Source organism: Coffea eugenioides, chromosome 3 (assembly GCF_003713205.1).
Source record: "Coffea eugenioides isolate CCC68of chromosome 3, Ceug_1.0, whole genome shotgun sequence".
NCBI classification, from domain to species: Eukaryota; Viridiplantae; Streptophyta; class Magnoliopsida; order Gentianales; family Rubiaceae; genus Coffea; species Coffea eugenioides.
The window spans coordinates 37,481,564-37,502,399 of NC_040037.1; the positions used below are offsets into that span (position 1 = coordinate 37,481,564).

Consider the following 20,836-nt stretch of genomic DNA (forward strand, 5'->3'; position numbering starts at 1 on the left):
AAAAAAAAATTTTTGAGGTGACCGGAGCCGGGAGAGGTGGTGATAGTTATTGGTGGCTGGCGTGGTGGGTTGAGTGAGAGAGGAAAAAGAAGAAAAGTTTTTGGGAAATTTTTTGTGCATTAGATTTTTGGGAGTGTGTAGGTAAAAAATTTTGAAAAGTTTTTTGGGGTTCTTGTGGCAAAAATTTTTTGGGGTTCCTGTAGTAAAAGTTGGTAAAAAACTAGTAGCTAAAAAACTTGGGTAAAAAACTCAGTTCCAAACAGGGCCATTATATCTCGGTCTCTTCGAATTCTATTTTATCGGAATCCGAAATCCGATTTGGATTGGGTCGATCAATTTTCCGGTTTTTTCCGAAATATGCACAGGCTGCTCCACCCAGAACCGCCTGTTGTCATCCCATACTCGCCAGTCGCCACCCTTCCACCGCCCCTCTCCTCTCTTCTCTTCTCCTCCAATTAATGTTAAGAGCGTGGGTTTAGCTTAGAAGCGTGGTCAGGTAACCAACTTACTGGCTTCTTCTTCATCGGACGGACCAGATTAATATCATATCACAAAGAAGAATTGGACTAGAAGAATAATAAGGATTGGATTGGAGCGGAGAAGATGGGGTGGTGGATGTTGCCGGACGAGCTGTGGAGAAGAATACTCGAGCTTGGAGCCACCTCAGCCTCGGCCTCAGCCTCAAATCCTCCTCCTTGTCGCCTCACCTACAGAGACCTTTGCTGCCTCTCCATCACTTGCAGACGCCTCCACAGACTATCCTCTGAAGATTCTCTCTGGTCGTCTCTGCTCCTCTCCGATTTCCCTCCTCCTCCTTCCAATGCTTCATTTAATTCTACCTCCGCCTCGTCTTCTTCTTCTTCTTCTTCTTCGTTGAAAGCCCTCTACAAAATCAGGTACTAGTGCTGGTTTAACTCTGAATTTTCTCCATCCTTTTTTTTTTCGTTCTCGTCCCTGTTTTTTTTTTTTTTTCTGAATTCAGCTGTTTAATTGTTCCACTCTTTGAGGTTAAAAAAAGAAAAAAGCAGGTTTTTTTTGGGCTCCTTTTAATAGTTGCATGCTGCATTGCTAGTGTTTAAAGATTTGTTTTTTTGCTATAAATTTAATGCTTCTGTTGACAAGTAGTTGGAGTAAATGTCCCTGCTATCGTCGATTTCTCTTGGAAGAACTTAGTGGCTGCATTACTTTTTACGTTGATAGCAACAATTTTCAGAGCCCCTTTTTGGTTTAACTGTTTCCTGCTTGGGATTCAATTGAAGGATACTTAAAGTTGTTGGTATTTGATTGTGGGTAATGGAAACAGGTATGAGAGGGGCCGAGAGCAGAAGCGCCTGGCTCATAGAAGAATTATTCTCAGAATTGAAAGCGAAGTAGCTGAGTCCTCCAGAAAGATTCGTGAAATGGAGCTTCACTTAGCTCAGGAAAGGGAAAAAATGAGGATAACAGTTGCTGAATTACTCAACTTGCGCAGAGTCAGGTAATAAGTTGTAACCAACATACAAATGAATAGCCTGGATTCTTTTCTGTGGGTAATAATCTATTGGAGTTTTTCTGCACCATATGCCACGTTGACTTCATCAGCAGTTTAACTGCTGATATTGCTAATTATTATTTTGGTGTTAGTAAAGTAAAAAACAATGTTTTGTGCTCACGTTCAGCAGAACTTTGCACTAAATGTTTGTCTAGTTTTGGTGATTGGAATTGATTTAATCTAAAATTCCACTTTGCAAAGTCTATTATTTTATTTTGTTCTTCTTTGAAATTGGAACATTATGGGCTCATGCACTAGCAATTGGAATGTTTGCATACCATCAGGCAAGCATCGGCTGCGTTGAAAGTGTGGCAACCAGAGGTAGTTCGAGGTACACAAAAGCAGATGGTTGAGCAATGTAATGTACCTGTCGAGTCTCGGATTAGTGCACTTGAGATGGAGCTCAGGCTTTGCAAGCAACAAATTGCAAATTATGATAAGGCTCTTGTAAGTGTAGACTCTAGTGAATTATTTGGTGGATTATGGGATAATTGTATGAAGAACTTAATGCACTTATCTATGTATTATTGCAGAAAGTTGAAAATCGGAAGGTTGACAGAGCAAAAGAACAGTTGGAATCAGTAAAATATCACCCTCTGCATGACTTTAGCAGGAAAGGCAACAGGAATGACAAACATGGCATAAGAAGAAAAAGGTCGAAACATGCATGAAAATAATGTTCCCATTTTAAGGTCTAAACAGAGAATTCCACAAATCAACTTAGAAGATAAAACTCTAAGCTAATAAAAATGGTGGAGATAGGAAACTCTTGTAGTACAGGTGGTGGCTTTCCAGGTACTTAGGAATATCAATACCACCCGGAAAGTAGCTGGAATATCAATATTCCAGTAAGAAGTCCACATCTTTCTAGCTGCAGAAACTAGGAAGTACCGAGACAAATGGAGTATCATGCGTCTTTGCAGGTAGTTGGAATGATGCTAAGGAACAAGAACTAAAAGTGCCAATTTTGGAAAGATGGATTAATTCGTGATAATCTGAAAAATGCGTTTTGAGCTAAGGAATACCACTCAGTGGCACATTAACATGCTTTATTCGAGTAAAATGTTGTCTTCATCAAGACTTGTGCGGTTCCAACTGGTAACGGTCCAGAGGAAAAGCAAGTTTTAAGGGCTTTGTCTTAAAGTCCCCAATAATCCAACACTATGGAAGCTGACCTTTTCAGAGCCACATTCAATTCCGCCTCTTCTTTATAGTTGAAAGCTTCGTCACTTGTGGCGAACATGACATCAAGGTGATGTCCAATTTGTCTCCGTACTTTCTACGGCTAGAAGAATGTAGACTTGAATCTTGATTTTGCAGGTATTTTCCAGATGGTATTGAAATTTACTTCGATAATATAGGAGGAAAGATGCTTGATGCCATGCTTCTTAACATGACCCTCCATAGCTGCATTGCTGCTCGTGGCATGATTACACAATATAATCTTGAGCAGCCAGAAGGAGTTCGCAATCTAATTTGCTTGATCTCCGAGCGAATGTGAATGGATGGATTTCTAGTGTTTGATTATTATCATCTCTATCCTCAGTTCCTGGAAATGATTATCCCACAGATACAAGAAGAGAAAATCACTTATGTGGAAGACATAGCTGAAGGCCTTGAGAATGCCCCACGTGCTTTGCTAGGGCTATTCTCAGGGCGCAACCTGTGGATAGTGTACATCATCTAGAATTGTCCTTTTCACAGTTTTTGCTTTGGTTTTGTCTAGTATACTTGGTATCTCGTGCAATGCTGGGAAGCAAATAGTAGCTGTTGCAAACGTTTAATAATGTGTGTCGAGTGGAACTCACGGAAGTGCTTTCAGCTTTGGTGCTTGGCTTTGTCTTATAGACCTGGCATCTTGTCAAATATATAAATAGAATCTCACTGCTTTTCAGAGCCCAATAGCAGCATTAATCTAATCTTTTTGTGGTCTGTTGAGTACAGGAAAGAACAGTTGGTGCTTTTCTGTGTTACAGATATCAATCAACAGCATTTTGCCTTAAGAATGACAGATGCAGCATTTTGCATTATTTCCAGAGACTTGACATGGAAAAACAGATGACTTCTGTAAATCGTTTGGAATCCCATGGGTGTTAACAAATAGGTACAGTTAAAGTTGTGAGGAAAAGAAAGAAAATTGAGAAAATAGTTCAACTGCCAATTGAGGCACTAAAAACTAAGGAGCTGTTGGTTCATCAACTTCTCTCTAGTGAGACAAACATAGTGAACAACAGCTTGTACTAAATGGAGAACTACCTGACAAGGATGCTTTAGTTAAAGGTATGCAAAGGTCTTTGTTCCCTTCGAATCACATGCATTTTAAGCCAAGCTGCTCGCTTAAGAAAAGCGTCTGCACGAAATCTTGCAATGACTGTCTACTATGTTTTAAAACCCTTTAATTTGAGAATTATAATTTTGGATGGGAAATGGTGCCCTGTGGCAGGAGATATGCTACTTCAGTAAAGAGACTTCAGCAGCTCACTCCTTGTGAGCTTATTGCTGTGCCTGATGTAGATGGTGCTGCTATCTGGTTGCTTAGCAGCACCGGATGCATTACAGTTAGATCAGCTTTGAAAGTTCTTTGTCCTGCTGGAAATAATGTTCCCTGTCATAAACTGGTTTGGGATAAGGGGTCTATACCCAAGTTCTGTGCCCAAGTTCTCTTTTATCTTGTGGCTGCTATGTGCAAGGAGATTGTCTACGAAAGACAAAATGAGAAGATTGGGATGTTTGAATGGCTCTTCTGACTGTGTTTTATGTAATGGTGCAGAGAAGTCTTTCGAACACCCATCTTTTGAGTGCAAAATATGCCTTATGCTCTGCTTTCAGGGGTTCACACCCTTGCTCTGTGGAATTTAGTTGCCTATGTTAGCATTGGAAGTCAAATACACTTGTGGATAAATTCCGTAGGCTAGATCTAGCTGTTACAGTCTACTACGTGTGGAGAGCTAGAAATGAAGCAATTTTTCAGAAGAGACGTTTTTCTGCAGTTGGCATCATCACAAACATGGTTGAAGCACTGAGGCACACAGGAACCTCCAGGAGAGGTGTCTCCAGAACCAAAGAAATCTGTAAGCTGATCCTTGAATGTGGTGTTTCCCACAAGTGCTGTTGATAGGCATTAGCCATCCTCTATATAGTGAGTTGTATTGATAGCGTTTTGCTTTCTGCATTGTACAGGTAGCTGTAGCTACCGTGTGTAAGCTTCTCATTTTCTTTATCAATAAAAAAATTCATTTTGCCCAATACACACACACACACACACACATGCACACAATCCTTTTCTTTTTAATTGTTACTTAACATGACAATGTGTTCCCCCCTTCTTCCCTCAGGTATTAATCCTGCATAAATTCTCGTTTTCCATTTGATTTTATTGAAAATAAGAAAGCCTAGACTGCCTGCACCTCCCATTCACAATTTATTTCTTTCACACGACCTCAGCATTCCTAGATGTTTTATGTTCCGTTTCTTTATACAAAAATTTATAGATCAAGAGCTATGGCAATAGACAGTTTTACGAGATCACGTATGAGAAGTGGTAAATCATAAGCTAAAATAAAAATGAGAATGAGCAAAACTTATTCTATACTTTTGTTAGAAACTTTATTATTATTTTTTATGTGATGTTCATTGCAAGTCGATCATGACCCGAGTGCGAATTCAATGCTATTGGTGCACCAAGTGTCGTAATGATTTTTACATACCAATTACATTGAGATGTTGCCTTAAGTGGCAGCATGGCTCAAGGTCAAGGTCAATCTCGCGGTCCAGACCGTTTCACATCGATCTTGACATATTAATCGCGATCTCGATAAGACGTAAATTTTTAAAATATTTAATATTCTAAAAATTATTAAAAAAATGATAAAAAAATAATAAAAAATTAGTAAAAATAATAAAAATTCAAATTGACTCTAGATGACTCGGGCCGATTTGGCCGTTTCTATCCATTTCAGAGACATTTTAACCGAGTTTTTGACAATTCATTATCTCGGAATTATCTCGTTCTGGTATTCGATCGAAAAACCTCATTCCGATGATGACTCGACCGAGTCATCTCGATCTTTGATCAAGTCTTTGAACCATGATGGCAACTGAACTCGAACTTGACAATCCTCATAATATAAGGGCCAAATCGTTACTAATTAAGCAACAACACGCTCTCTTAATCAACCCCATAATAATAAAATAAGGGACAAGAACATATCATTTTTTTGTCAAATAGGATCACTTTTTTAGCTAATTATTTTTACTCTATAACTATTAACATTTTTTAACACTAACAAGTGTACGTACCTGTGAATAACCAGATGAATTTCAATCCAAATATAGATTGGTTTCATGATTCATCCATCCAATCCTGTATAAAAAGTTCTTTACACTGACTGAATAACAAAGATAAATCCAAACAGTAATGGCCCCTGTGTTCATTAAAATACTACCGGCGATCAATTCATCATCCATGATGCAATAATACACATTACCAACAGCCGCCAGCTATTAAAAAACTCTGCTCTCTGCTCCCACGTAGAATATAAGAAAGCACAGGCGCTAGCACTTTCCACCATTCACGGATTTCAATCTCCCATTTTCCAATTCCAAAGAGGCCAAAAACCCACCAAAATTAAGTTGAGAGAAGAAAAGGGTCGTTTTCTTTTGGGGTAGAGAATTCAGGAAAAATGGGTGAAGTAGAAGTGTGCAATAAGCAAGTTATACTGAAGAACTATGTGAGTGGCTTCCCAAAAGAGAGTGATATGGAGGTGAAAACTACTAGTTTGAAGTTAAAGCTTTCGGAGGGTGATTCTTCAGTAGCAATCTTAGTCAAAAATTTGTACTTGTCCTGTGATCCCTACATGAGATCCCGCATGAGCAAGCTTGAAGGACAGTACGTTGATTCCTTCACTCCTGGCTCTGTAAGTCACGTCCTATACATACGTATGTATGTATATATCAAATGGTCAAATAGTTATTAAATTGTTAAGAATTCCCTAGTTACTTAACTTTTTATTTAGTCAAAATGGTCACCAACTAATACATAAACACATTTTTGGTCATTCAATAAGTAAAAAAAACTCCCGTTTGGGTTGTTATTTTCTGGATTTTTTTTGTAGAAAAATATACTGTGAGTCTGTAACGATTTGATATACGTGAGATAAAAAAGTAATTGAAAAATGTGATCACAAAAAATATAAAAATTTTTCTTTGGAAAACTTCGATCCAGACAAGAACTTTTGCTCACTCAACTGATGAAAATTGAAACGTACATGTTTTAATAAGTTAACGGACCAATTTGACTAAATAAAATAAATAGTTCAGTCGTGAATAGTGCCATTTTCTCCATACAATCTTTATTTCTTTCCTTTTGCGTTTGCCTCACTAACCATAGTTGAAGTTGGTTGTTTTTGTTATACATTTGCAGTAGAAGAGCTATTCTTTTTATTGAATATGTTACTAACCATAGTTGGAAGTTGGTTGTAATTTGCTTTACTGGCTCACTAACTCATGTCCAATATTTAACAATTACCTGAATTGATTGTCTGCATGATAGGGAATGTTGAGAGTAATTAATGATTCAATTGAAAGGAAAAACTCTTGACCTTTTGTTAGTAAGCCAAGCTCAATACCTGATGACATTGGTTTTCATTGCAGCCTATAGTGGGATACGGAGTGGCTGAAGTTCTGGATTCTAGTCATCCAAACTTCAAGAAAGGTGATCTGGTTTGGGGAATCACTACATGGGAAGATTACAGCATTATTACTGCCACAGAGGTTCTCTTTAAAATCCAGCACACAGATGTGCCTCTGTCCTACTATACAGGCATCCTGGGTCAGTTTCTCAAAATTTCCCTATTCTTTTAATTTTATTTTTATGGTGAAAATGTGATTCCTTGATTGGTTAGTAAAGGAAAAAAAATTAAAATTAAAGCAATGTTTTTCTTAAAATATGTTCAATTTAATATGTCTTACAGAAGACAACAGTCCTGCAATTTATTAGCTCAATGAGCCAGTAATCCAAGTGTTTTAAGTCTGGATGATGTTCCACTAACTGATCATTTGTACAGATTGTTATGCATATTATGGTCCTTTTTATTACTTGTAAAGCAATAGTTTCCAACCCCCCGGGGGCTCTTAATTAGTATCTCCATGAAATGCCTAATTTGCTTTGAGTTGCTAACAGGTATGCCCGGCATGACTGCTTACGTTGGTTTTTTTGAGGTATGCTCTCCTAAGAAGGGAGAACGTGTCTTTGTTTCTGCCGCTTCTGGAGCAGTTGGCCAACTCGTTGGTCAATTTGCAAAGTTATTTGGCTGTTATGTCGTTGGAAGTGCTGGAAGCAAAGAAAAGGTCAGTGCTTTGAGAGGTCTACCCAAGTGAATTTCTCCTAATTATTGGTTGGGGGTGAGAAACTATTTGAGCTGAAAATACCCTTCTTTTCATATGACTGCAATCAAATGATATTCAAGATTGTAGTGATCTGCTAAAAAAAATGTAAGAAGCTAATGTAAGAATTTTTCATGTTCCTCCTGAGTGCGAGCAGATATAAGAAGCTAAAAGTTGGAATGTCAAAGCAGGTGATGAGTTCCTTTAAGGCTTTAACCTTGGTGGTTTTGCATCTTTTTGAATGAATGCCTGAAAATTTTTGATGTTATGTCCGACCTGTTGAAAAATGAAAGCTGAATAAACGCATTTATGACCTGTAAGGCTGTAACTACATGTAATCCCAGAGTAGGTTCTTGAAAAAACCAAATTGGAAATGGGAACCATGTTTAAGACTTTCGTTAGCTTTACAGTTCACAAGAAGTTTTAGCCTCAAGACTTTTTACTGCTCCATATGTACCTACTGATCTGCTGAAGTCATTTGGCATGGTAGCTACTTCTTCAAGGAAAGCTATTATATGATGATTATGATATGTGCATCTAAAAGCCTAAAAGACCAATTAACACTCACTCGACTTGTCTTTGCTGCTATTGACGTATTTTTAAGGTTGATTTGCTGAAGAACAAGTTCGGGTTTGATGAAGCTTTCAACTATAAAGAAGAGGCGGACTTGAATGTGGCTCTGAAAAGGTCAGCTTCCATGGTGTGTGGATTATTGGGGACTTTAAGAAAAAGCCCTTAAAATTTGCTTTTCCTTTGGACCGTTACCAGTTGGAACTGCGTAATTCTTGATGAAGACGACATTTTACTCGAATAAAGCATGTTCATCTTCCAAAATTGTCAGTTTTAGTTCTTGTTTCTTAGCATCATTCCAACTACCTGCAAAGACGCCCGATACTTCCATTTGCCTGAATACTTCCTAGTTTCTGCATCTAGAAAGATGTGGACTGCTTACTGCAATATTGATATTCCAGGTACTTTCCGGATGGCATTGATATTTACTTCGAGAATGTAGGAGGGAAGATGCTTGATGCCGTGCTTCTTAACATGAGCCTCAACGGCCGCATTGCCGCCTGTGGCATGATTTCACAATACAATCTTGAGCAGCAGGAAGGAGTTCAGAATCTGTTTTGCATAGTCAGAAAGGGAATACGAATGGAAGGGTTTCTGGTGTTTCATCACTATCATCTCTATCCTAAATTCCTGGAAATGATTATCCCACAGATAAAAGAGGGGAAGATCACTTATGTAGAAGACATAGCTGAAGGCCTCGAGAATGCCCCAAGTTCTTTGATAGGGCTGTTCTCAGGGCTCAACATTGGGAAGCAGGTAGTGTCCGTTACCCGTGGATGATGTATATATCATCTGGAATTGTACTTTTCTAGTCTTGTGCTATGGTTTTGTCTAGCATATATTGTTGGATATCAGGAGGCAATATATACTTGGTATCTCATCAGGCAATGCTGGGAAGCAAGTTGTGGATGTCTCCTGTGAATAATCAATCAGTGATGCATGTCATGTGAAAGTGCTTTTCAGCTTCGATGCTTGGTTTTGTCTTATCTACTGGATCTTCTTGTCAAATTATATACAGAATCTCAGACTGTTTTTCTGATCCCAGAAGCAGCACTTTTTGTAATCTTGTTTTGTTTTTTTGACTACAGAAAAGATCAATTGGTGCTGTTCTGTGTTACAGATACTGAACCAACAAGATTTTGCCATAATAATGAAGGAAGATGCGGCATTTTGCTTTAAACTCCACAACCTTGACATGTAAATACAGATGGCTTCAATAAATTGTTCGGAATCTTTAGGGTGTTAACAGATCAGTAAGAAAATCTAGAACAGTTAAAATTGCGAGAAAAGGATAAAGCAAAAGAAAATCTAGAAAATACTTCTTCTGCTAAATGAGGCATGAACCGCTAAGGAGCACTTGGTTCATCAACTTTTCTCTAGCAATGACAAAATAATGACAAATATGAAATATGCTCTGCCTACAAATATGCTCAGAAGTGTTCTTTATTTAGCACACGAATAATATCCGTTGCTTGAGCGATATTTTCCATAAATCATTCAAGTAGTTATCAAAATAATTAGAAAAGAATTGTCTCAACCAAATAGGGCCTTGTCAGTGAATTGGTATGTGTAATTCACGTTGGTCAGTACAGGAAGCAAGGAAGAATAAGACAGGCCAGCACGATCATTCTCTCATTTTCACATATTTCATCAGACCAGATAATGAATTCACAATCACCTTCACAGTTCACTCTCCCATACTGCAGGAATTCAAGGTAAAAGAGATCTTATTCTGACTACCGAAATTTTGGTTAGTCGAATTTCTTACTAATGACCCGTTTGGAACTTAATCCAATCTGCAGGGGTTACAACATCACCGAAAACTACATTCCATTAGATTGCTGCTTAAAGAGAATGGTATAAAATGCATATCAAATGTATCCAGTACCCGGTAAAGTCACGACAAAATCAAAGATGATTAAAAACTCACAAGTAGGCCTGATGTGCAGCTCCAAATTTCTAAAAACTACTTTTTCAATCATATGAAAACAATGATGTCAATACATACGTCCTATGATCATTCCATCTATAAAACGCCACGCCATGGTACTTACAAAATTGAAACGGAGATGCTTCAGAATGTCCAAATTTACACTGGATAAGAATATCCGCGAAGGTACCTCGAGTCCACTCCAGATTCACGCACAAGTGCAATACGACCAGTTCGGGCCACCTGATGAAAGGAAGTTCAGATACATACATGACATCCACCAAAAACTGCTCACGCTATCGCAAAATTGACCAATAAATAATTCCAGGAAACATATTGAATAGCCTATCACACTAACATGAGTAAACATCATCCAAACCTGATAAAAAAAAAAGATTTGTAATCCTACTCAGCATTTTATTTCCTATTATAGTGCTAATATCTAAATTTGCTACAAAATCAGTTGAACAAGACCATAGATGAGAAACAAACCTCACAAATGCCATAAGGCTCCAATAATCTTTGCAAAGCAACCATCTTGTCCAAATCTCCCGTAAGCTGGAAGAACACCCAAAAAAAAGTGTTGCACTTAAAAAGAGTGAAAAGAGGGAAGGAAAAGAGCCACAAACTGGTATAGAAACCCTAGCACTGCACCAAGTGTAGCAAAATGACCATCAAACAAAAGCACAAAAATTTCCAGAAAATCTTTTAACAGTTGTTTTCAAACCTACAGCACTTTTGGATCTCTTTTTACATTCAAAATCCACAAATTTGACCTAACTGACATTTATTCTTTGCTTGTATAGAAAGAGTATATCTCAACCTTCCTCGAGCAGTAGTGCCTATTACTTCCACATGACAGTTGCACACAATTCACTATTGAAGTGAAGAGTACAAGATGTAAAACTCATACACACGTCAAAATATTAAATGCTACTTAGGGATCATCATGTGTTTTGAACGGTAAACTGGGAATTAGTTCAAAAACAAAAATAAAATACAAAACTGGTTGTAACTGTAGAAAAAGTTGCTCATTTGAATTCTATATTGAACTTTTCTTACTGACACAATATACTAATTTCCAGCAATCCACTTGTGAAATTACTGTACTTTCCATTATGCAAAAAGTCATGTTTTTATATCGTTATTCCACAGAAACAAATTGCCAATGTCAGGATGGTAAAGCACTACCAAAACTGAGACTCAGCAGTTGTTCCATTGAATACCAAATTGCTCAGTTTATTGAATTAACAATATCCTATTCTGCCAACTAGACTAAATATTGATAAGGTTCTTTAAAAAGGTAGATGTACTGAAAAATTGTTGAAGCATATGCAAACTACAAAACACAAAGGATAAGAACCAGATGTCAACTTGACCACAAATTACAAAAAATTGAGAAATTATTCAATCTGAACCAACAACAGGAACAGAGACTTTGGCAGCCCCAAATATCTCTTCCCTTTAAATCACATGTATTCTAAATTCCTAATCAGATAAAGCGCTCTCTTTAAAAATCACAACTTATATCTTTCAGCCTACCAGCCACAATGAGGATAACAATAGTTCACATCATAAGAAACAAAACTAGTTAAAGAGCATGAAGGATTCCAGTTCATCAAACTCTGAAAACACTTTGGGTTTGTTTGGATAGCAAAATTTTCCAAATAGTATTTCACTTGTATCATAAACACATTTTCCAATCCACCTTTTTACATTCCCAACTACCTTTTTTTATCTCGCATACATCACATCACAAAAAGTGCTACAGTAACTATTCTAAATAATATTTCAAATAATACTCTAGTGGGTGGTCATGGTGGCAAGACTCTGACTCAAGTCTCCCCTTCGGCCTTCAAAAGGCTGAGAACTCCACCTTTAGATATAAGTGCATTACAAAAATGGATAAACTATAAAATTATTGTGGGATAGGACTTGGATAAAAGAAGCTGCTCAGTTAAGAAAAGAGTTTGCACGAAATGTTGCAGTGCATTGAAAAATGAACTACCAACACACAGGACAAGCAAAAAAAATACATTTAACCTTTATATAGCTAATATCCAGATTTAGCATCCATAATGCTTTTCGACAGGTAATATGCACATATTTTCAACAGATGAGAAAAAGTCAAATATGCCCCATACTAAACAAGACGGAAGCAAATATACAAGGGAGGCTACCAAGGGCGTTGGTGCCCTGAATGGAAAGTAAAAACTGAATTACTATAAGAACTCCAACCTCGAGAGTGATGGTATGATCAGACACATCAACAGCTTTGGCTCTAAAAATGCTGGCAATATCCAGAACATTGCGTCGAGCAGCAGCATTAACAGCAATCTTAATCAACATTAGTTCCCTCTCAGCAAATGGCATATGTGTGAGGTCCCGAACCTGCAATGAGGAATAACATGTTAAAATCTAATGACATTGCCCAAGAAATCCCTTTTACAGAGAACAAGAATGAAAAATGGAGGAAGAGGGAAATTCCAAACTGATTACTACACCAATGCAAGTGCAACACAATAAAAGACCAAAACATGAATATCCATAAGATGGCATCCCAGATTTCTGCAAAAATATTAAGAAACAAATGTCAAAGCAAAAAGGAAGATGAGTTCCACAGCCTCACGAACTTTCAGCTACTCCAGAAAGTTCAAGAAGCCTCTTGGCAGATCATTGCAATAATGAGCTTTGCTAACTACCCTCCATGCAATTAAGGCCTGACTTTGGACAAGCAAAATGCAGAAAAGAAAATTCAAGTCTGTACATCATGAAGACACATACTAGCAGTGCTAGAAGAATTATGAGTTAAACTTGGCAAATACTCTTAACCTTAAAAGTTGAAAATTTACTCTCAAGTTTAGGATCCTCTCACCTCATGAAGCTCTACCAACTTGCTAAGTTGCTGGACCAGCTTATTGATGGATGCATCTGTACCAGGAACAACAGTGGTAATGCGAGAAAGCCCCTCAACTTCAGCATGACCAACAGCTAGACTCTGACATGCAGGTCAGAAAAGGAAATCAGCTGCAGAGACATCCTTCAAAGAGAAAATAAAAAAAACACACATTGATCTGTTTATTAGCAGTTAATATACTTGAATATTGTAGCCTCTTCGAGCAAAAACACCAGTTACTATGTTGAGAACTCCAGGAGTGTCATTCACGAGCATTGACAAAGTGTGAGAGCGAAGACCACTAGTCTGAAAGCAGACCATCAAATTCAGGTAATATTTTGCAGAGATAGCTTGCGTACACAAACAATTCATCAACAACTCCGAGTATTCACACCAAGTTGCCACAGATCATGAAAGATTGATGGCATATATTACATATACGTGAAAGATAACAATCTTTGAGTTAATTGATACCATTACAAAACTTACTAGTGTTAAGGTAAACATCTTTTCAATTCAGCGAAATTACAAGATCATTCAGCATGTCACTTCGGGTAATAGCTAATCATCGAATCCATAAAACATTTCTTTTACTTTTTCCTATACTAATTCATGTTTAATGTACACTCAAAGATGAAAGCTTTCATGCTTGACACTTGACAGCTTCAGCCATGTAAAACAAGCTTGTAAATATTCAAACAGTGTCAATTAGAGAAATACTCCAAAGAACATGCTTTAATGAAGCCTGTAAAACAGTACAATAGGGAAGATGTTTCTTACATCGTCATCAACCAGAACGCCCCAGTGAGCATCAAGAACTGGACTGATGTAGAAGTCATCATCTGCCTCCACAGGATACACATCTCCCTATTCACAAGCATCAATGTATCAGATTCCCAAGGTCACAATTAGAATACAAAACCAAAAACATGTAGGAAATAGTATATTACAGAATTGAGATATAAATAACATGTAGGGGACCGCAAGAATGTCCATTAAACTTTCCCAACAAGCACAGTGGTATTAGTCGCATATCCATTGATATAAAGATTATCTATATCTGGATGACCAAGGGGTTGGCAGGGTAGATGGGAATCTAGATATTAACCAAACGCAATTGTGTTATCTAGGAGGGGGCTCATGTAAACCATTTGATTCGCCACATGATAAATCTGTTGAAACATACAAGAAAGGAATAAAAATCAAAAATTAGTTCAGATTTATCCTCCTTGTGAAACAAGAAAAACCAAGATTGAGTCCACAGGGTTCAACACCCTGCTATTCTTCTCATCCAATGTCTTTCACAAGCACAGTATTACATAAACTTTTGCATTTGCATATGGAACAAGTTATTCTAGGAAATGTGCCGTAATAATTCCTGTGGAACATTTTCCAACTAATATAAGGTGGGTGGCATGCCAAATAAGGACTCTATGATCCAAAACAATAATTAAACTAGACAATCAACCCAAGGTCCAATAAATCTTGAAACAAATCAACACGTTACCAAGTATAACTGCCGCAAATTTTTGTATTCTATAACGTAAGATCTTTTAGGAAGTTTAAGCAGTAGTTCTGGCTATGTTTTGGTCATGTTATTTTTTGAGCATTAATCTGACACTGCAAATTATGCTTAAAATTGCCCAAAACTAAATCTTTTAACAACTAACAGAGAAATAGTTAAGTATGCAGAAGATATCAGTACAATACCATTTTTAATTAATTCTTCTAGACATGGCAACTTTTATCTAAGGTAAAGATTCACAGAAATAGGACACAATAATTGATCAGCTGAATACACTACCCCAGTTGATGTATCAGATTTTTCATCACGTATTCTCTTTGCTGCCCTTAATACAGCATCAGGAGACATTGTGCCTTCAAGATCTGGATATGAAGCTGCTGAAAACCTCCAAAAGGGAGCAGACTCGCCCATTTTTTCCCTTCTCAAGGCAATCTAAGATTAAGGCATCCAATAAAACAACAACTACATTAACACATGTTAGACAAAGATGCATACGGAAGAAAGTGAGAACATTTGGTTAAAATTTTGTATACCAAACCTTTCCAGTTCGTGCAATTTCTCTAATTCCAAATTTACTTAAATTCCTTTGCACAGCAACCAGCTTTCCGGGATCTCCAGTTACCTGTTTCCACAGTGCAAAGGGATAGTGAAAGGTGAACAAAATGAGCAATTTCTAATTCTAGTCTGTCAAGAATAGATGCAATAATTAACTTTACAGGAGTTTTTAGCAGCATGATATTCATCAAGTTCAGCAGGAAGGAAAGGATACGGGCATAAAGAAGTCAACATTAACGAATCTTCATGATGCCTATTTGTCACCAAAGCAACATGCATGAACACAATCAGTATGAAGACAAACAGAAATTTTGAGCCTTCTGTCATCTAACAGAGCCAAAATGGATGAAATTCTATTTTCTTTACGAGAAAAAAGAATGAGTCTGACAACCAAGCACAAGGAAACTCTACAAGTGGCTTGTCCATGTCCCCAAAAAAAGCAAGAGAAGAAAATGAATCAAAGAACACATTGGTAAGGTATAACACGCAATATAACATGAAGAAGTCAAAAGCAAGGGCCTAAAATTCAACTTTTGCTTTCCCTAGATAGAAGATGGTAAATTGCTCATGCTATAGAAAACTCGCTGCAGATAATGGAGTGGGGTATGCTCTCACAACTTCCACCATCACAAGGGGAAAGACCCAAGTTTATCATAGTATTACCATGTGCCAGATAACATCAATCTATTATGTAGTCATTGCAATTACAGAAGATTGAAGTTCAAATTGCAAACATGTAAATTAGTAATTGTAATCGAGGTATAACCAAATCAAAAGTGCTCTAGTACAACCTCAATAGTCAACGAATGATCTGATATATCCACAATTTTTGCTCTAAAAGTGTCCACCAACCACATGACCTGGAGATTACATAGCAAGATCAGAATCGTTAACCTGACAACAGATCTAAAGTGGAAATAAAACAGAGAACTGCAGGGCACTCATAAAAGTCGCAGGTCAAAGGATAGAAGTCTTTTGTCAGAACTACAATCACTCCTCTAGCATTAAGGAAAATTTAAGGTACAGCAATCAAAGGATATAGAATAAGAACCTCTGCTCGATAATCTGGATCTGAATTTATTTTTACAAGCATCAGTTCTCGTTCTACCTGCGGCTCCTTCGAGATGTCTTCGACCTGGTCATGGAAATCGTGCAAACAAAAGTCTACAATATGAATTTTAATGATGAAGTCACTCAAAAAGATGGAATCAGACAGCTGTTTGTCAAGAACAATGCTTCAGGTGAGGTGTTAAATGGCAGAATCTTCAGCAAACAACAGAACTATTTAGTCGGATACCCCAATACATAACCACAGACATAAAATTAAATAAAATATGACCACCTTTATCACGTTTACAAGCTTCTGGAGCTGTTCCATAACTTGTTGCAGCACTGTATCAGTTCCACACACAGCTATAGTGAAAAGGGCCTTATCCTTGTTCAGACCAACTGCAAGTGACTCAATGTTATACCCCCTCCTTGCAAACACTCCTGCAATCCGATTTATCATCCCGCTTTCATCACCAACAAACACCGAAATAGTGTGGCGCCTCACTCTGAAGTCATAGCAACATAAAATTCCCATAACAATAATATCCATAAGAACTTTAACATCAATGACCCTACCATTTGATGAACCTTAAAAAAAAAAAAGTAGTCTTTTTCTCTTATTTATACGTAAAGGAATCAACTTCTGGCAGCATTCATAAAAAAAAAAAAAAATTTCAGAAACAAGGGCCAATAAGTAGAACTTAACCTAACCCTCTTCCTTACCACTACCATTTAACTTTGCAATTCTTGTCCTATTCTCCAATTAAAATCACATGAACTATATCCATTGGCCTTTAAAAGGTTTTATGTTTTTGGGACAAAATTCACTAACATCATACACTAACAAAACCTGAAGAAAACAAATCGTCTTTCATCAAAGTAAAGTACCAAGAATATAAGAATCATCACATCATCAGAACAAAAACTTATATCAGGAAAATCCCAATTAACAATAATACACAATTCCCAGGAATTTTTAGAAAAAAGCGAAATACACAAAAATCCCATAAAGATTAAGACTTTTAGCCAATGTATCATCTATAAACAAAAATGCCACTTAAACAACAATAAAATGACAAAGGAATAAATTTACAGAAATAACAGAACAACGAAAAATGCTAACTTGGGTCTGGTAGCGGAGGGAGGTGAATCAGAGACAGAAAAACTGTTACTGTCAATGCTGCTGCTGGTGCTATTTGCACAGACAAGTAGTCTTGGGGGATGTTGTTGTGTTGAAAAAGGTGGAGTTTTCTTGAGAAGAAGCTTTTGGGGAGAAGAAGAAAGATTTGAGAAGCAGCCCACATGAAGAATTCTACAGCTATTGCTACTACTAGCATTACTGGAGGAGTCTATAGTTGCAACGGATGGTTGTTTCAACGAATTGATTGTTTGGAAGGAGGATGGAGCTGAAACGGCAGCCATTTTTACACACAGTATTCTCTCTGAAGTTCTGAAGGATACAGGGCAGGGACGGTCATCAGAAAGGAGCAGAAGGACCGTCCCTCAACAGTCTCCTCACAAGCCTCAACAAGTGGTTGAAAAAGAGCCACGCAGCCAAGGACCACAAAAAAAGCAAAAGTCTTGTCGTTCCAATTAGTAAAATATAAAAAAAAAAAAATTTTGACTTGTCTTATCTTAACGAACAGTATTAAATTAAATCAAACTTTCAAAAGTTTGAATTTTGAAATGAAATTTTGAATTTGATAGTTAGTTTTAAGTTAAAAATGGAAAAGTCATTATTCAACATAATGTTGAAGAAAACAACTTTATTTTTTTAACCGAGAATTGAAAATTTAATATCATATTTACCTTCAAGGAAATTAATTTCTCTCTCTAGTTGGGGATGAGAAAATTAGTGAGAGATAACCTTCTCTCTCTTTGTTGAAGCTGGAGGAGTAACGTGTTGTGAGGGATGTGTACTTGATGGATAAGAGCTATTCAAACTGAAGAAGCAAGCTATAGTAGTGTTTTATCATTACAGAAGAGATTTGTTGACGATTAAGGGTAAAGAAGACAGATGCAATAGGTATTGACGCCTCGCAATTTCGATCATGAAGCAAATATTGGGTAGTAAAATAGAACTGAGTACAGGCACCACTATCCCGGATAGCAAAGTAAGGTTGAAAAACAATGGTAGAGGTAGATGAAGGTAATTCTACTAACCCTTATCGTTAATTTTTGGTTTTTCATAGGTCGATTATTAACTCTTAAAATAACCAAGTTATTAAATTGATAAAGGAGTTTAAGCTTCACACAACTGGGGAATAATGTTAAGTATAATTAGGAAAACTATGTTATAAAGTTAGAGTTATGTATTATACAATTCTTGTATTTGTATGACTATGCAGAAAGTGAGTTAAAAGTTACAATCTATTGATATGATCGTACATGTATAAATTTTGCTACTTGTAATTGCTTTTAAAGTATGGCATAATTTTTGATAACTTATAGAATTTTGTCTAGATAAGGTGTGTGATGTGCACCTTGTTTATCAGAATGTATGGTATATTATTCATCAATAACATTATATCAAAAGTTTTTACTAGATGGTTATTTGTTCCAATCACCTATTAAATTGACCATTAGTGCTTATGAGAATGCATTAAATATTTAGTAGATAGGTAGTTTACTTCAATAATAGCATGTATATATATAAATACTTAGTGAATATACAATCTGATTGAAATAATGTACATTGTATTACTGACCAAGTACGATGCATAGAAATTATTGAACATGCAGTTATTTGTCCACATGCATCTTACAATTAGTCATCGCAACCACATGCATAGTGCAGTGATATGCATACATTTGAAATGATTATTAGTGTTTTGATCCACTTGTGCATCTCCTTGCAGGCTGCAGTAGTTGTGTAATTTTATTTGTATGACTAATACTCATTTGCCTATAAGCACCTTATACGAGGTGATCTATGAGGTACAATCATTTTGCTAAAATGTACATTATGTTATATGTTAGTTACTTGACTGTGTATATCTATGAAAGGTAGTGCAATGGTACGCATAAATTTGGAATGGTTATTGACCCTTTAATTTGATCAACTTGGGCATCTCCCTATAATGGATATGTAATTTTACTTGTATGAGTAATACTTGTTTGTCTATGAGTATCTTACACGGGGTGATCTATGAGATACAATCAGTTTATAAAACTGTACAATCAGTTGATATTAGCATTTTTCTGTAGAGTGTACACGTTGTTAGTAGGTACGAAGTAGTGTTATATCTTATGTATGCTTATATGGTCATAAATTTACAAAATTTAGTCTATTGTTTGAATTTGTAATTGATTGTTAGCCCATACACACTATCACATACATACACATAATGTAAGAATGAATTTACTACACAGTTGTTTATTGGTTCATAAAATTCATATAGGCATATAAATTGAGATTTGATTAACTATACCCTGTATGTAATTGTTAACACATTATATCTTATTGACCTTATTTTGCAGTATGTCATGGGTAAAGATAGTTTCTTTTGACAAATCAATGAATATCAATTAATATTGGTGGAGTAAAAAAATTAGATTGGACAATTAGATAGTTCATTACGCTAGACTTGTAATACTAGTTAGAATGTACTTATATTTAGTTCTTAATGCATTATCACATATTCAATCCATTTTACAATGTATTAGAGCAAAAAAAAGTTAAATTATTAATTTTAGATTATGTTTATCAGTGTTATATATTTAGTTAGTATTTAAGTATTATTTATTGTTAATTTTTTATGGTTAGCTTAATTTATTTTACAATATATTCAAAACAATAACTTTATTCTATCAATTAGCAAAAAAAATATTTACTTTTTATTGCTAATTAGTAACATGCCGATGTTGTACCCCATGTTGGTATTTATTGACTTCCCATTGCTAATGCCTTACTAACTATTTAGTCCATTTTATAATATGTTTAAAGAAATAAAGATTTTTGTTTCACAAATTAGTGAAAACTAGTTACATTTGATTACTTGTAAGTTACATACATATTGATTGAACAAAAATTTAACTAGTCATTTACCACTATTATGAAAGTAGTGGATTTAGGTAAGATTTTAGTTGTTAATATATGACAATCTCAAAAAGTAGTAATTACTCATGCATATTGCAATTAGTCATCGCAGCCACATGCATAGTGCAATGGTACGCATACACTTGGAATGATTATTAGTGCTTTGACCCATTTATGCATCTTCTTGCAGGCTGCAGTAGGTGTGTAATTTTGTTTGTATGACTAATACTAATTTACCTATAAGCAACTTACATGAGGTAATTCATGAGTTACAATCAGTTTACAAAAATGTACATCATGTCAGATATTAGTTACTTGTCTGTGTATATCTATGAAAGGTAGTGCAATGGTAAGCA

The 20,836-nt window shown here is 36.2% G+C and overlaps 3 protein-coding genes across 8 annotated transcripts; 2 read left to right on the top strand and 1 right to left on the bottom strand.

Annotated features, from left to right (window-relative positions):
• The first annotated feature begins 290 nt into the window (after positions 1-290).
• Positions 291-4,725, top strand: LOC113764554 (F-box protein SKIP24). Of its 2 annotated transcripts, XR_003467643.1 has the most exons (5): positions 291-896; positions 1,304-1,477; positions 1,816-1,978; positions 2,065-2,783; positions 2,852-4,725. XR_003467643.1 is itself a non-coding variant. In XM_027308482.1 (4 exons), the coding sequence occupies exons 1-4, from the start codon at positions 604-606 to the stop codon at positions 2,200-2,202; spliced, it is 768 nt and encodes a 255-aa protein (XP_027164283.1). In that variant the 5' UTR covers positions 291-603; the 3' UTR covers positions 2,203-4,725. The 2 variants fall into 2 exon arrangements, 1 of the variants encoding a protein (XP_027164283.1); XM_027308482.1 differs by having other exon boundaries at positions 2,065-4,725.
• Positions 4,726-6,201: 1,476 nt separating this feature from the next.
• LOC113765781 (2-alkenal reductase (NADP(+)-dependent)-like) lies at positions 6,202-9,502 on the top strand. Of its 4 annotated transcripts, none has more exons than XM_027310033.1 (5): positions 6,202-6,447; positions 7,184-7,361; positions 7,713-7,879; positions 8,520-8,602; positions 8,887-9,502. In XM_027310033.1, exons 1-5 carry the CDS (start codon positions 6,214-6,216, stop codon positions 9,263-9,265), a joined length of 1,041 nt encoding a protein of 346 aa, XP_027165834.1. In that variant the 5' UTR covers positions 6,202-6,213; the 3' UTR covers positions 9,266-9,502. The 4 variants fall into 4 exon arrangements, with proteins under 4 accessions (XP_027165834.1, XP_027165831.1, XP_027165832.1 ...); XM_027310030.1 differs by having other exon boundaries at positions 6,214-6,477; XM_027310031.1 differs by having other exon boundaries at positions 6,214-6,447; positions 8,535-8,602.
• A 788-nt stretch (positions 9,503-10,290) lies between these two features.
• On the bottom strand, positions 10,291-17,958 carry LOC113764799 (acetolactate synthase small subunit 1, chloroplastic-like). Of its 2 annotated transcripts, XM_027308797.1 has the most exons (12): positions 17,565-17,955; positions 16,734-16,947; positions 16,443-16,526; positions 16,183-16,251; positions 15,375-15,458; positions 15,116-15,268; positions 14,092-14,178; positions 13,513-13,617; positions 13,291-13,413; positions 12,654-12,806; positions 10,908-10,973; positions 10,291-10,658 (listed from the first exon to the last, which is right to left on the bottom strand). In XM_027308797.1, the coding sequence occupies exons 1-12, from the start codon at positions 17,861-17,863 to the stop codon at positions 10,575-10,577; spliced, it is 1,521 nt and encodes a 506-aa protein (XP_027164598.1). In that variant the 5' UTR covers positions 17,864-17,955; the 3' UTR covers positions 10,291-10,574. The 2 variants fall into 2 exon arrangements, with proteins under 2 accessions (XP_027164598.1, XP_027164599.1); XM_027308798.1 differs by lacking the exon at positions 13,513-13,617 and having other exon boundaries at positions 17,565-17,958.
• Between the last annotated feature and the right edge of the window lie 2,878 nt (positions 17,959-20,836).

Excerpts from the sequence above, each read along its gene's own strand:
- LOC113765781 (XM_027310030.1), top strand. The coding sequence starts at position 6,214 with ATGGGTGAAGTAGAAGTGTGCAATAAGCAAGTTATACTGAAGAACTAT. Across the intron at positions 7,362-7,712 it reads CTACTATACAGGCATCCTGG|GTATGCCCGGCATGACTGCT; the intron begins GTCAGTTTCTCA and ends AGTTGCTAACAG. Across the intron at positions 8,603-8,886 it reads TTGAATGTGGCTCTGAAAAG|GTACTTTCCGGATGGCATTG; the intron begins GTCAGCTTCCAT and ends TTGATATTCCAG.
- LOC113764799 (XM_027308797.1), bottom strand. The coding sequence starts at position 17,863 with ATGGCTGCCGTTTCAGCTCCATCCTCCTTCCAAACAATCAATTCGTTG. Across the intron at positions 16,527-16,733 it reads AGCTTGTAAACGTGATAAAG|GTCGAAGACATCTCGAAGGA; the intron begins GTGGTCATATTT and ends TTCCATGACCAG. Across the intron at positions 15,269-15,374 it reads AAATTGCACGAACTGGAAAG|ATTGCCTTGAGAAGGGAAAA; the intron begins GTTTGGTATACA and ends CCTTAATCTTAG.
- LOC113764554 (XM_027308482.1), top strand. The coding sequence starts at position 604 with ATGGGGTGGTGGATGTTGCCGGACGAGCTGTGGAGAAGAATACTCGAG. Across the intron at positions 897-1,303 it reads AAAGCCCTCTACAAAATCAG|GTATGAGAGGGGCCGAGAGC; the intron begins GTACTAGTGCTG and ends TAATGGAAACAG. Across the intron at positions 1,979-2,064 it reads CAAATTATGATAAGGCTCTT|AAAGTTGAAAATCGGAAGGT; the intron begins GTAAGTGTAGAC and ends GTATTATTGCAG.